This window comes from Balaenoptera ricei, chromosome 4, assembly GCF_028023285.1.
Source record: "Balaenoptera ricei isolate mBalRic1 chromosome 4, mBalRic1.hap2, whole genome shotgun sequence".
NCBI classification, from domain to species: Eukaryota; Metazoa; Chordata; class Mammalia; order Artiodactyla; family Balaenopteridae; genus Balaenoptera; species Balaenoptera ricei.
The window spans coordinates 74,264,330-74,279,086 of record NC_082642.1 but is presented as its reverse complement, the minus strand read 5'-3'; the positions used below and the strand labels follow the sequence as shown (position 1 = coordinate 74,279,086).

The window sequence follows — 14,757 nt, the reverse complement described above, 5'->3', positions numbered from 1 at the left end:
AAAGAATATCACTTTCCTCCAGAAACTTTGTAAGATGAATTAGGATTGTCATCCGATCTGAGGCCATACACAATCTTGTGCCTCCCCTCCCAAATTCATTCTCAACCTCTTACTCTTAGAAATGCTAATGGCTTCCATTTTGTTCCATTTCAATTCAACAAATGAGATTGAATGTCTACTATCCATAAAGCCATAAGTGAGGCAGTGGAAAAGTTAGAAAGGTGAGAGAGATTATAAGAAGTATGAAGACCTTTATGTCTAGTAGAAACAATTAGAGAGTACACCGTAAATACAGTTTTGCTTTTCGGAAGACAGCACAGGAGCCACAGCAATATCCCTTTTCCCCTCCTGGCCACACACAGTGAGCCGCCAATGAGGAAGAAAGCAAGGGAAGATGGAAGAAAGGAACAAAGCAAAGAAGGCAGAAAAACAAGAACAGCAGGAAAGCAGAAAGGAAGGAAAGAAATCTGAAGATCCTTTTCAGCATAGTAGAAAGTCTACGCACACTAGGTACTCAACAAATACTTTTTAAACTGAAAAAATAAGGGATGCTAACAAAAAGGAGAAACAAAATGTTTGTCAAATTACAAAATTCAAGAGTAGAAGCTGATGGTGAAAGGACAGAAAAAAAAAGGACAAATTTTTATTCTTTTATCATTTTGAGGCTAGTTCCAAAAATAATTTTTAGTTATGTATGCTAATAGGCTGTCCATCCCCTTTAAAAATCAGCCCTGATCTGCCTTGATGTTCCATAACATAGAATTTCATAGTTGGGGTAAGATGGGAACCATGTGCTGCCCACCTTTGCACAAAACTTTGGGAATTTGCTCTTGACACATAAGGTACAGGTTTTTTGTATACTTTCAATGATAAATGTCTGTTGACTGATTAAGAAAAAATATCCTGACCACCTTAATGAGGCAAGTGTTTAGATGATCTCTTCTAGCATGAGTCCAACTAGTCTGTAAAAACCACTAAACAAAAGTGTTCTAAACACAGATTTTTTTTTTTTTTATGGAGCATAATTTTACTGGCATTTTATTTTATTTTATTTTTTTAAACATCTTTATTGAAGTATAATTGCTTTACAATGGTGTGTTAGTTTCTGCTTTATAACAAAGTGAATCAGTTATACATATACATATGTTCCCATATCTCTTCCCTCTTGCATCTCCCTCCCTCCCACCCTCCCTATCCCACCCCTCTAGGTGGTCACAAAGCACCCAGCTGATCTCCCTGTGCTATGCGGCTGCTTCCCACTAGCTATCTATTTTACATTTGGTAGTGTATATATGTCCATGACACTCTCTCACCCTGTCACATCTCACCCCTCCCCCTCCCCATATCCTGAAGTCCATTCTCTAGTAGGTCTGTGTCTTTATTCCCATCTTGCCACTAGGTTCTTCATGACCGTTTTTTTTTTTCCCCTTAGATTCCATATATATATGTGTTAGCATACTGTATTTGTTTTTCTCTTTCTGACTTACTTCACTCTGTATGACAGACTCTAACTCCATCCACCTCATTACAAATACCTCCATTTCATTTCTTTTTATGGCTGAGTAATATTCCATTGTATATATGTAAACACAGATTTTTAACTGAATTTCCAAAGTCATGCCTGATAAGCGCTAACCAGAAAAATGATAATAACAAAAGCCAATTTTTTTTGTTGTTTATTTTTCTTTTTTTGGCCACGCTGCCGACGTGCGGAATCTTAGTTCCCCAACCAGGGATCAAACCCGTGCCCCCTGCATTGGGAGGGTGTAGTCTTAACCACTGGACTCCCATTGAAGTCCCAAAAGCCAATTTTATTGAGCACTTACTATGTACTGAGCATTTTGTGTGTATTATTTACATGAATTATTGCACTTGAGTCTTATATGGACTCCATAAGTGAATATACACTTGGCAGATGAGAATACTGAGAATTGGGAATTCCCTGGTGGTCCAATGGTTAGGACTCCATGCTTTCACTGCCAAGGGCCCTGGGGTTTGTGAATTAAGATCCCACAGGCCGCATGACACAGCCAAAAAAAAAGAAAAACAAAAAAACAAAACTGAGGATTATAGAGATTAATTTGTCCAAGGTCACCATTAATAGTAAATGGTAAACCAGGATTTGACCCCAGGCAGTCTGACTTCAGAGAGTGTGCTTTTAATGGCTGTTACATAAGGTCTGCTAGTTGTTATATTTTTCTTTTCTACAGTTAAGCAGATCCCTTTTCTCCTCCAATTTCTTTTGGAAAGATGCTGAGCTTTTTTAAAATGTGTTTCTATGGCAGATCTCTAGCAATTGTATGAAAAGCTATCAACAACTGCTACAGAGGGTAGCCAACAAAATTATGCTAGGACAATGACAGCCACAAATACAGTCATTTGCAAATCATAATTTTGATCACAGTCATAATTTTGAATAAAGAGAACAAAGCATAATATTATTTTTAGAGTTATTTAATTCTTTCTTCTTTCCCTTCACCTAGTGCCGATCATTCAGTGCAATCGACAGCTGGGGGAATTAAATGCTTTCTTCTTTGGAGACTGTAATACCCTAAAATCCAATTAGCTTAAACCAATTAAAATGCTGTTTTTAAAGCCAAGGCATTTCCAGGAGGTTGCTGTTAACTGTGGAGCATTTTTCAAAATCATGCAAAGAAGAAAAGAAATGCCTATATCAGGGTATATTTGTGAACTCCAGAGTTCCACCTACGTGCACTTAATGTCAATTTTGGGATCAGAGGTTCTCACAGTGTGGTCCCTGGACCAGCAGTATCAGTATCACCTGGGAACTTGTTAGAAATGTTGATTCTACAGCCCCACCCCACGCCTACTGACTCAGAAACCCATGGGGGTGGAGCCCTGCAAACTGCGGTTGAACATGACCTCCAGGTGATTCCAATGCATGCTAAAGCTTGAGAACTGCTATTATAGTCATTGTGCTACCAAAATAATGGCAACTCAGACTTACAGGTGTAACTGTCCTGTTTATCATTCCTCTAGTTAAATACTAAGAAATACCTGCAGTTTACAAGCATTATTTATGTTTTCCCATATTACAGTTTTGCCTGTCATGAAATTAGATGTAAATTTTTTTTAAAAGTGTTGTTCGAAAAGAAGGCTGATCTTTACTATGTGTTATAGTCTATATTTCATTCTCAGTCCTAAATCAGCATGTCTGGGCACACTGCTGAGCTGCTAAAAAGTCTCAGAACCTTTAGATGTATACTACTCTCAGCTTGAAAACTGCCTCTGTTTACATTCACTACCTTCTTACATTTTATAACATTTATTTTACGCTTCCTTGGGCAAAGTAAATGTCTTTAAAATGTGAGGTAGATAATATTTGAATTAGTAATAACATAAAGCTTTTCTAACAATGTGGAAAATAGCACTTACCTAAATAGTAACTGTACTATCAAAATAAAATTTCATTTGCACAGTAAGATTCTATTTACACTTGCTGTTTCAGGCAGTAAAGAGAATATGCACTGTAAGTCTAGAATCCTGAGAGAGAGATTTTCCTCTTCTTCCTGATACATGGTATGCTTTGCATCCTGTGATTCATAATCCCCTTGGGTTGTGAAACATTGATGAAGGGAAGCCAGTGACAGTAATGGAGTCCTGTTAGGTCAGGCTTCACAGGAAAGACATCATATTTCACTGGTGAAAAGTGCCTCTAATAAAAGGAGGTGCCTTGGGAAAAAATATTAGTGCTTTCTCTTTCTTCTCCTAATGTCATTCATGACATTATTATATAAATGCGCAAAGTTTATTTCTTACTATGTGTCCACATTTTAAAAAATTTATTTATTTCATTCATGAAGGAACCAGCAGGAAGACAAAAGATTTGGTTCCAAAAGCAAAGGATTAAGGAACAGAGATTTATATAGCCAGTTGGGAAAGAAGTGCCAAAATAAGTTTACCAAGTTAGATGTAAGATTGATTAACTTTCTACACGACAGTAAAGTCCTGTCATCTTTGGGGTTAACTTCTCTACCAGGCTATAACACCCTAACAAGCTATCAGTTCTAAAAGGTTATAAATCATCTGCACCTTTATATTTGTTAATCAAATATATTGTCACCCAAGAGTGTCAGATGAGGGTTGAAGTGGGCTGAATGGTGGCCCCCCAAAAGATATGTTCACATTCTAATCTCTGGAACCTGTGTCAATCTCCCCCTTCCTGCCTCGATTGTCTGGGTTAGAAAAAGGTAGTAGCTTCCACGGGGCCCAGAGAATAAGGGAGGATGCTTGTTCGTGATGGCCACTGGGCCTGGCCTACCAGAGAGCAAGCCACTGATGCCAGGGCAGGCCCCGACCTGCCCTCATGGCCCTCCCGTTTCTGACCACAGGCGCTGCTCCAGAGGTCTCAACCCTGAGCTGCCCACAGGCCTTGCTCTTTACTAGGCACCCCACCTGGGCATCCTGCAGCCACGCCCCACCCCCAGAACCAGGGCTTGCTAGCACAGAGCTCTGCCACTCCAGGCACAGGACAAAAAACAAGTCCCTCCCAATCTCCTATAAACCCTCCTTAGACTCCAGACTGGCCAGGAGACCTTGAGAGAAATATCTTTAATTCAGTCATTCATATATTCCCTGGCAGCATATTTTCAACCAATCTTTGCTGATTATTTATGGAGCACCAACTATTTGCAGGAGATGCCAGGGATACAGCAGGGAGTAAATACATCAAGGAGGAGAAAACATATATTAATGTTCAAATAAATTAACCTTTCACATTCATTAAAGCAAACTGCAGTCTAAGACTGTTATTTATGCTCAGAAATTTTCCTAATAATTACTTTATTTTTATTTTCAGCCCACACTCTTTTAGACGGCTTCTTGGCTAACGCCCTCAACCATGCATGAACCTCCAAGGGACAGATTTCTATATTTTGCATCTTCCTAAAATGGCCAGTTGAGCACAGCCTCCTGTGAAAGGCCGTGTGTCCAGTGGTTAGGCACATGGTCCAGAAGCACCAGCCCTACTACTTAACTAGCTGTGAGACTAGGGGCAAGTTTTAATTAATTACTTAATTGCTATCTGTGCCTCAAAATCGTGGAGTTAATGGTAGGACCCACCTCAGGCTGCTGAAAAGACAACATGAGTTATAGTAAGTAAAGGACTTGAAGCAGCATCTGGCATTTAGTGAGCCCTGGTATTCCCACTGTATAATCATTAAAGAGGGGGGTTCCGCTTGAGGACCAGTGATGGTGGAGAAAGAATGAAAAGCAGCTGAGCGGAATAGATGGTAAGTGCTGGGTGAAGATCAAAGTTTCACTATAGTTTTGGTTCTCAGACATGACTGCTCTTCAAAATCACCACAGGAGCTTTTCAAACTTAATTTAATTTTCAAACTTAATTTAATTCATGGGCCCCACCTTCAGAGGTCACTTCACTGGTCTAGGGTGGGACCCAAGCCTGTTCAAGTAATTCCCATAGAAGTGGAGGTTGAGCATCCCTGCAGGACAGCAATCTACCACCTGGCTGAGGAGCCACGCCTGCCCTGCAATGAAAGGGGGCGGGGGACTTCACTCCAAGCCTCTCTCCTCCTTCTCCCCAGGCCTAGCTGCCTTAGCAGTGCAATCCCTCCTCCCGCAGTCCGTCCACAGGCGTCCTTGGGGCATGTATCACTTGTCAGGCCCTGGGCTTGGGATGGGGCAGTACAAAAGTTATCAGACAAAATCTTATCCACGTGGACCTCACAGCAGAGAAAGAAGATAGAGAAGAAAGCAAGCAGTTACATGGAGAAAAATTGAAACACTCTGAATGCTCATAGAGCTCTAATCGAAGTACCGTATATACTTACTGGGAAGTCCCTGGGGAAAGACTGAGGTAGATCTGTAAGTACAAAATGTAGAGACTCTCCAAGGTACATTGTTGAGTAGAAAAAGGTAAACCACAGAACAGCATAACATTTATGTTTCAAAAAACTTTTTGAAACATGTTTCGATATTCTATCTATGGGTGCATAAATATATGTAACCTCAAAGAAAAAAGGTCTAGAATTACACCTCTTATTTTCCATGATTAATTTTTTTTTCAAAAAGAATGTATTCATTGTGAAATTTAAAATAATAACATCTTTTAAATTCCAGCAAACTCTTTGTGGGGGGTCTTCTGGAAATATTTGCATTTAGCTAAATTAAGATGTATATCACATTGCCTGTTAATTGTGACAAAGCAGTTGGCATTACCAGACATGATTTTATCTAAGTGACTATTATTGAGCAGAGAGCAATGTCCTGAGGAAATGGGTCGTGAGACAAATGTGTGCCAGTAGAGATAAGGCAAAGGAAAGAGAATTCGGCATGAAGCTCAGCTGAGTATAAGGAAAAAGACCTAGCAGCTACCTTCCATGTCTGCAACTTTCACAGTTTCACCTGAAGCTGGTCCTCCTAACAAGCTGAAAGCTCGAATATCAGCTTCCAGGTCTAGCCTACTAATAGAGATACTCCATCTTAGCTGCATATTAGAATCACATGGGGAGACTTACTAAACTATCAATGCCTTGAACCAAGACCAATGAAAAGTAAGGTCTTTGGGAGGTTGGGCCTGGGCGTTGTTTTTAATACGACCAGGGCTGAGACTCATTGTTCAGAGACGCATGCATGCACCCTCCCAGTTTGGACTCCCTCATGCTTGCAAAGAACTCCAAAAATGGCATCAGTTGCAGGTGCTTCTTAAACTCTAGGGTACTGTGGGAAAAGGAAAAATATTTGTATTTTTGTATTATGTGATTCCGAAATGGTAACACCATGTGTTTGGTTTATTTCAGGCTCGACTGACCAAAGAACAGCGCTGGGGAAGTGCATTGCTTTCTAGAAACCACTCCTTAGAAGAGGAATTTGAAAGGGCAAAAGCAGCAGTGGAGGTAAGTTTTTTGGTTTGTTTTTCTGTTTCATGTTTCTGAGAGTGGAATTCAAAAAAATCAAACTTCAGCAGGATACAAATGAAATGGGTCTTTATAGACATGAAATAATCATGACTATGATTGTTAGAATGAGACGTGTTACCAGAGAACTTTTGACTTCCCACCCGGGGTGACTAATAGATGTCACCTCTTATGCCAATTCTGTGGTAGATTATCAGTGACTTATGGAGTCTTGGGTCAGAAAACTCTGAGCCTTGCGTGCATCCCATGATGAACCTATGCTATGCATTTGCTATGCTTCTGTGAAGCCAGGGTTCATGCCTGATGTTTTTATCTCTCTGGCATCTAGCACAATGTCTGAAACATAGAAGGTTTTACTACCCCTGAAATAGTATACATTTTCCTAACTGGGTGGGGGAAAAAGGCAGGGCTGAGATATTCTAATCAATGGATAGCCCATCTTGACTTGAGCCATAATTTTTTTTACTGTTAAGGGTGTCCAAAACAATGACAATGTTGATAAATCAAATGAAACATTTAATTTGAACATTACTTTCCTTATTTAGCCTTCTAAAGAGAGATAGAGAGAGGGAGAGAGAAGGAGGAAAGAAAGGGAAAAGGGAAGCCAAAAAAAACCATCCTTTGCTGTTTTTTATGCATTTCCTTCCTGGGTAGAAGCACAAAGAGTGCATCACAGGTGCCATCTATGATTCTCACCAAAGCTTTGCTAGAAGACTATTTGAGAGTTGAGCTTTTCACTCAACCCAAGTATGAACTTGCCAGGACCTCTGTTTCTATTACTGATGTGAAATCTTGAAAATTGAAAGTATTCCTGTAATATGGTTTATTTATGTGGCCGTCTTACCTCTAGAATTTGGATGAAATTATTATACTGCAGGCAGTCTTTCAGTAACTCCATACTTGAAGTGCAATTAAATCATACTTGCAATTTAATATTAAAAAGATTCTTTATATTCTAGGAAATAATTCCAGCCAAATTTCCTATCATCATTCAGAAACCTAATAAGAGAACACTTTTATCTCATCACAATACAATCCACCCAGATTTCTTCTTTTAACCTTTTTAATTAAAATAAAAGTTAAGGCATATTTAGTGCTCTTGAACGTGATCAACTGATAGATTTGATTGAGACCAGCTGAGTTCAATCAAGTTGTTCAACTGCATGGAGCCTGTAGCTCAGTTTATCTTAAATGTAGATTTTTCCAGACTTAAGAGCTAATTTAAGTTTCTTTTGAGCTCCTACTGTGTATAGGACACTGAATTAGCATTAAAAAGAAATGATTTAGAACCATAGAATCTTGGGGCAGTAAAGACTTTATAATTTATCTGGTCCCATTTATTTTTATTTTTATTTTTTTTAACATCTTTATTGGAGTATAATTGCTTTACAGTGGTATGTTAGTTTCTCTGGTCCCATTTATAATGAGACAATGAGTTCAAACTCAAGACTTAATTACAAAGTAACATATCAACAAGGAAAAAATTGTCCATCTGTGTATCTATCTATTCATAAAATCACTTAATCTTAGTTTTGGTAGAGACCTTAGAAGTCATCTATCCCAACCAGGCATACAAAACAATTTTTTTTCTTTTCAAACATACTTGACAAGTTATTTATTCAAACATACCCTGTTTCTACTTGAACATTTTCAATTAAGGGCAACTCACTTCTTTTCAAGAAAACCTGTTTCAGTTTTGGACAATCCTAACAGTTAAAAAAGCTCTTCCCTGAATTAGGCTGAAATTGGCCTATAAGCAACTACCAGTTTTCTTACCCCTGGCTTTGCCCTCTCTGGAACAAGGCAAAATTAGGTGAATCTCTTCTCTACATGACGCCCATTCACCCCAGGAAGCCTTGTTTTCTCCTGGCTTCTCCTTGTCTCTTTGGAATTGAGAGACCAGAGTTGTTATTCCAACTTGCTGCTAATAACTAAATAACAACAAACATCTCATTAACCAATATAAGTCTCATTTTTCCACACCTCTATGGTCCTTTCTAGCTGCAAAATCCTAAAATGCCGTAAGTTACTTGAAGTAGTCATTCAGCAAACATTACTGGCTATCTATATGTGCTGGCTGCTGAACTAGGTACAAGAGACAAAGGAATGAGCTAGCTTTGAGTAGTTGTCTAACAATGGCATGGACCAGATGACCAACTCAGGCAAGACATTTGCTCCCTTCTACTTTAGTTTCTTCATTATAAGATGAGGGGCTTGGATTTTTAATATACTAAGAATGCTATACGTTTGTAGCTTCAAGTGAAGTGAATGGTAAGTACAGAATTCCCAGCAAAGCAGAAAATTGTAAGCACATTTGCTCAGCTGGAAGCCTGGAACTGAGAAGCTTCCTTAAGGAATGAGGTTGAATGACGCTGACCAGAAGGTGTGAACAGGTGTGGAGAAAACAGGCGCGAGGCATGGGGGCGGGGGTTGTTTTTCACCAAGCTGATGGTAAATCAGACCTTCAAAACTGCACACATACATGAACTACTTACTTCCCAGCGTTATTCTTATCCAGGGTTTAATCTAAATCCATAGTAGAAGACATAATAAAATGCATCAGAGTCTTGGAAATATACATGCCCCTTGACCCAGCCACTTCTTAGAATTTATGCTAGAGAAATAATCATGAAAGTTTGCAACATTTTATCTGTAGAATCTTTTTAAATAGTGAAAATTTGGGAATAGCTCAAGTGTCCCATTACAGAGAATTAACTAAGTTATTATCTCTACAATAAAATGCTATGGAACCATTAAAAACTACATCATAGAAAAATATTTAACATCATGTAAAAATGTCTAGTGATAATTGGAATAATTTATATACTGACAGTTTTACAATATGATCCCAACTTCGTAAAATGATAGTAGCTTGATACCTAACATGTTAGAATACATACTGTGTGCCAGGCACTACCTCGGGAGGTTTGCGTGGATTCTCATTTAATCCTCACAGCAGTCTTATGAGGAAGGTAATATTACTATTCTCATTCTGCAGATGAGAAAACTGAGGCTTAAAGATATTGCAGACAGTTACGTGGCATTTTATAAGCAATTAAGATAGACTGAAAATGAACAACTCTCATTTAGCAAGTTACAAAGTCATGATTTTTACCCAGACTCCAGAGCCCATATTCTGAATCACTGCACTGTATAAGCATAAAGAGAGTCTGTGCCCAAACCTTAACAGTAATTATCCTTGGGTGGCTGGATTTGGAGTGATTTCTTCCATTAGCTATCTATATTTTCCAAATGTTCTATCATAAACATGTATTACGTTGGTAATCAAGGAAGAAGTGGTAAACTATAGACACTATATTAGAGTCTAAGATTCTTAAGAGAACTCAAAATGCCACATTCTTCATTTCAAGACCAATAAAGAATGGCACCACAGATGGGCTTCACCAGAGACTGTTCTAAACACTAGTAAGACCCAGATGAAAACCATGCCTGGAGCAAGTTGAATTTTTCCAGTCTCCATTTTTATATCGCTGATTCCAATATTCCTTCTATTTCACATTCTATTCCATTCTTAAACCCTCATATTTTTTTGGTCATCATCCTGCCTCCTGACCTGGCATCTGGTCCTCCTTCTGCACCTAATCCCCTCACAAGCTCCGGGGCACTGCTGCGCTCTCTATTCCTCTTGCACAACAGCCTCATTGCCTGCTGTCCCCACTCTGTCTTTTTTTTTTTTAAACAGTTATTATTTTATTTGACAGATGTTTAAACTGAGAGGTGAGCATAGGGACTAATTTTTTTTTTTAACATCTTTATTGGAGTATAATTGCTTTAAAATGGTGTGTTAGTTTCTGCTTTATAACAAAGTGAATCAGTTATACATATACGTATATCCCCATATCTCTTCCCTCTCGCGTCTCCCTCCCTTCCACCCTCCCTCCCTATTCCACCCCTCTAGGTGGTCACAAAGCACCAAGCTGATCTCCTTGTGCTATGCGGCTGCTTCCCACTAGCTAGCTATTTTACATTTGGTAGTGTATATATGTCCATGCCACTCTCTCACTTTGTCCCAGCTTACCCTTCCCCCTCCCCATATCCTGAAGTCCATTCTCTAGTAGGTCTACGTCTTTATTCCCGTCTTGCCCCTAGGTTCTTCATGACCATTTTTTTTTTTTTTAGATTCCATATATATGTGTTAGCATATGGTATTTGTTTTTCTCTTTCTGACTTACTTCACTCTGTATGACAGACTCTGGGTCCATCCACCTCACTACAAATAACTCAATTTCGTTTCTTTTTATGGCTGAGTAATATTCCATTGTATATATGTGCCACATCTTCTTTATCCATTCATCTGATGATGGACACTTAGGTTGCTTGCATGTCCTGGCTATTGTAAATAGAGCTGCAATGAACATTGTGGTACATGACTCTTTTTGAATTATGGTTTTCTCAGGGTATATGCCCAGTAGTGGGATTGCTGGGTCATATGGTAGTTCTATTTTTAGTTTTTTAAGGAACCTCCACACTGTTCTCCATAGTGGCTGTATCAATTTACATTCCCACCAACAGTGCAAGAGGGTTCCCTTTTCTTCACACCCTCTCCAGCATTTTTTGATGATGGCCAGATTTTTTGATGATGGCCATTCTGACTGGTGTGAGATGATATCTCATTGTAGTTTTTTTTTTTTTTTTGTAGTTTTGATTTGCATTTCTCTAATGATTAATGATGTTGAGCATTCTTTCATGTGTTTGTTGGCAATCTGTATATCTTCTTTGGAGAAATGTCTATTTAGGTCTTCTGCCCATTTTTGGATTGGGTTGTTTGATTTTTGATATTGAGCTGCACGAGCTGCTTGTAAATTTTGGAGATTAATCCTTTGTCAGTTGCTTCATTTGCAAATATTTTCTCCCATTCTGAGGGTTGTCTTTTTGTCTTGTTTATGGTTTCCTTTGCTGTGCAAAAGCTTTTCAGTTTCATTAGGTCCCATTTGTTTACTTTTGTTTTTATTTCCATTTCTCTAGGAGGTGGGTCAAAAAGGATCTTGCTGTAATTTATGTCATGGAGTGTTCTGCCTATGTTCTCCTCTAAGAGTTTAATAGTGTCTGGCCTTACATTTAGGTCTTTAATCCATTTTGAGTTTATCTTTGTGTATGGTGTTAGGTAGTGTTCTAATTTCATTGTTTGACATGTAGCTGTCCAGTTTTCCCAGCACCACTTATTGAAGAGGCTGTCCTTTCTACACTGTATATTCTTGCCTCCTTTATCAAAGATAAGGTGACCATATGTGCGTGGGTTTATCTCTGGGCTTTCTATCCTGTTCCATTGATCTATATTTCTGTTTTTGTGCCAGTACCATACTGTCTTGATTACTGTTGCTTTGTAGTATATTCTGAAGTCCGGAAGCCTGATTCCTCCAGCTCCATTTTTCTTTCTCAAGATTGCTTTGGCTATTCGGGGTCTTTTGTGTTTCCATACCACTTGTGAAATTTTTTGTTCTACTTCTGCCCCACTCTGTCTTTCCTCTTCAGGGAACATTCTTCCCCCAGATCCTCATGTGGCAGGGTCCTTCTTGTCATTCAAATTTTAGCTTGAGTGTCAACACCTCAGAAAAGCTGAACCTGACCACCAGTTGCTATCACAGCACCTAGAGTTTTGTTTTTCATCCTTATATTTATCACTTCATCTTTCTTTATTTGTTTTTATTTATCTGTTTGTTTTCTGTCCACTTTAAAATGTAACCTCTGTGAGGAAAGGAAACTTCTCTCTTATTTAACACTGTACCCCAAGATCTAAAACAGTGCCTAGTACCTAGTAAGTATTTAATATTTGTTGAATTAATGGATGGATGGCTAATTGTTAATCACCTAATGTGAGAAACACTTCTATCTATTGTTGCTTATAACGTGCCATATCACCTTCTAATGTAATTTAGTATTTGCATTTTCATAGCTGATGTAAACAATCAATTCTGTTTATGGCGTATGTATTTCTACCAGGGACTGTACTGAAGTCTCCTCTGTGGCTGTCTTGGTCTCAGTGTCAGTCAATGAGACACATTTATTACAATGCAGGTAACACCAACCAATCTTGCCATGGAGTAACATTGGGCATGTTTTATATTCTGCATGGTATGAACTAGGCTATACTTACACTATGTAATACCTGACAACATGCAATTCAACTAACATTGAGCTAAAATGCCCTAAAATTCCATCTCTTCTACTAAAGACAACTAACACCACGTGCACATTTATTGCATATCTTATGTGACCTGGGAACCTGTTTATGTGCGAAGACTAACATTGCTTAAACCCAGGTTGAACGACGGTTAGATCTCCTGAGGCCTTATGTGGGTGAGGCTTTTTGCTTGCATATCTTACATTTTATCACTGCAAATTCATCTCGGCTCAGCGTATTGTAATTTTAGGACAAAGAGCCAAATACTCCTATTTGGGGCTTTAAAAATATGCCTCTTTCCTGAAGGAGCTTCCTCCATACTTCCTCCTGGATTTTCTTCCTAGCCAGCAGCCTAAACACGCTGTCAGCTACAACAGGTGCCTGGGAAAGATGCACTGGGAGGCACAGAAGTGAGAAGCAGGGAAGGAGCCCCAGGGGCTCAGGAACGGAGATCCCTAGAGCGACCTGTGCTTCGTCAACAGAGGAGAGAGGAGGTCATGTGGGCAGGCAGCACACCTGCAACCACACATCAAAAATACCTCTTATCACTGTCAGCATGGAGGGAAAGAGCCAGCCAGCATCTGGCACTGTGTTTAGCTAGTTAGTCTCTCTAGGTGCCTCAGCCTTCAAAATAAACTGGATGTAGCAACAAATTCATCAGACATGTTTGAAACTCCTTCTGTGGGCCAGGCACTGGGCTAGGTGCTAGGAATAGAAAATTGAGTAAGATAGCTGTGCCCTTAAAGATCTGGAAGAATTGCAGGTATTTTGCAGCTCAGGAGATCATCAAGTACAGTTTATCCCATGGTATAGTTCAGCAGTCCCCAACCTTTTTGGCACCAGGGACCGGTTTCGTGGAAGACAATTTTTCCATGGACCAGGGTTTGCAGGGGGATAGTTTTGGGATGATTCGAGTGCATTACATCTATTGTGCACTTTATTTCTATTATTATTACGTTGTAATTTATAATGGAATAATTATACAACTCACCATAATGCTGACAGGAGGCGGAGCTCAGGCAGTAATGCAAGCGATGGGAAGCGGCTGTAGATGCAGATGAAGCTTTGCTCGCTCTCCGGCTGTGCAGCCCGGTTCCTAACAGGCCATGGACTGGTACCTGTCCACGGCCGGGGGGTTTGGGACCCCTGGTATAGTTATTGTGGGTTTACACGTCCATCTCCACGTGGAGATTTTGAACTCTTACAGGTGGGACCGTGTCTTATCTTTATGTTCTTAGCACCTTTCAGAGAGGCTGGTACAGAACAAGGCCCCACAAACTTTTGCTGGATAAGTAAATGAACATATTAGCAGCTTCTTCCTCTAATGCATTTATTTCACCTAAGTATCTCTTCTTTAATGTGTGTTTAAGAAATGTCACTAACTTACTAACAGAAGATGACCTTTGTGCCCTGACAAGCATCATTGAAAGCTACCTCCTAACTTCCCATTTCTATGTCCTATCTCAAAGGACATAGCTCTCAAGATAACTCTCCTTCAGACTCCAGGCTAACCTTCCCTCAGCAGCACTATATGAAAAAGCACAGACAAATTGGTAATTACTGTTTAAGAACAAGGATAGTGAAAGAGTTTAATGCTAACTAGAAATTCCTTGGTCTGGAAATGTGAGTGACCTTCTTTATCTCTAAGTTTAACTAGGAAATGTCATGTTCAAAACAATGTAACATCTGATAGGCACCTCAGAAATATTAAATGACTGA

The 14,757-nt window shown here is 39.3% G+C and overlaps 1 protein-coding gene across 5 annotated transcripts in view; it reads left to right on the top strand.

Annotated features, from left to right (window-relative positions):
• PEX5L (peroxisomal biogenesis factor 5 like) overlaps nt 1–14,757 on the top strand; it is a 236,741-nt gene that overhangs the window by 166,694 nt on the left and 55,290 nt on the right. For all 5 annotated transcript variants that reach the window (XM_059922045.1, XM_059922044.1, XM_059922042.1 and 2 more), the window contains one exon: nt 6,780–6,875. In XM_059922045.1, the coding sequence (XP_059778028.1) occupies nt 6,780–6,875 (96 nt within the window). The remainder of the gene's footprint in view (nt 1–6,779; nt 6,876–14,757) is intronic.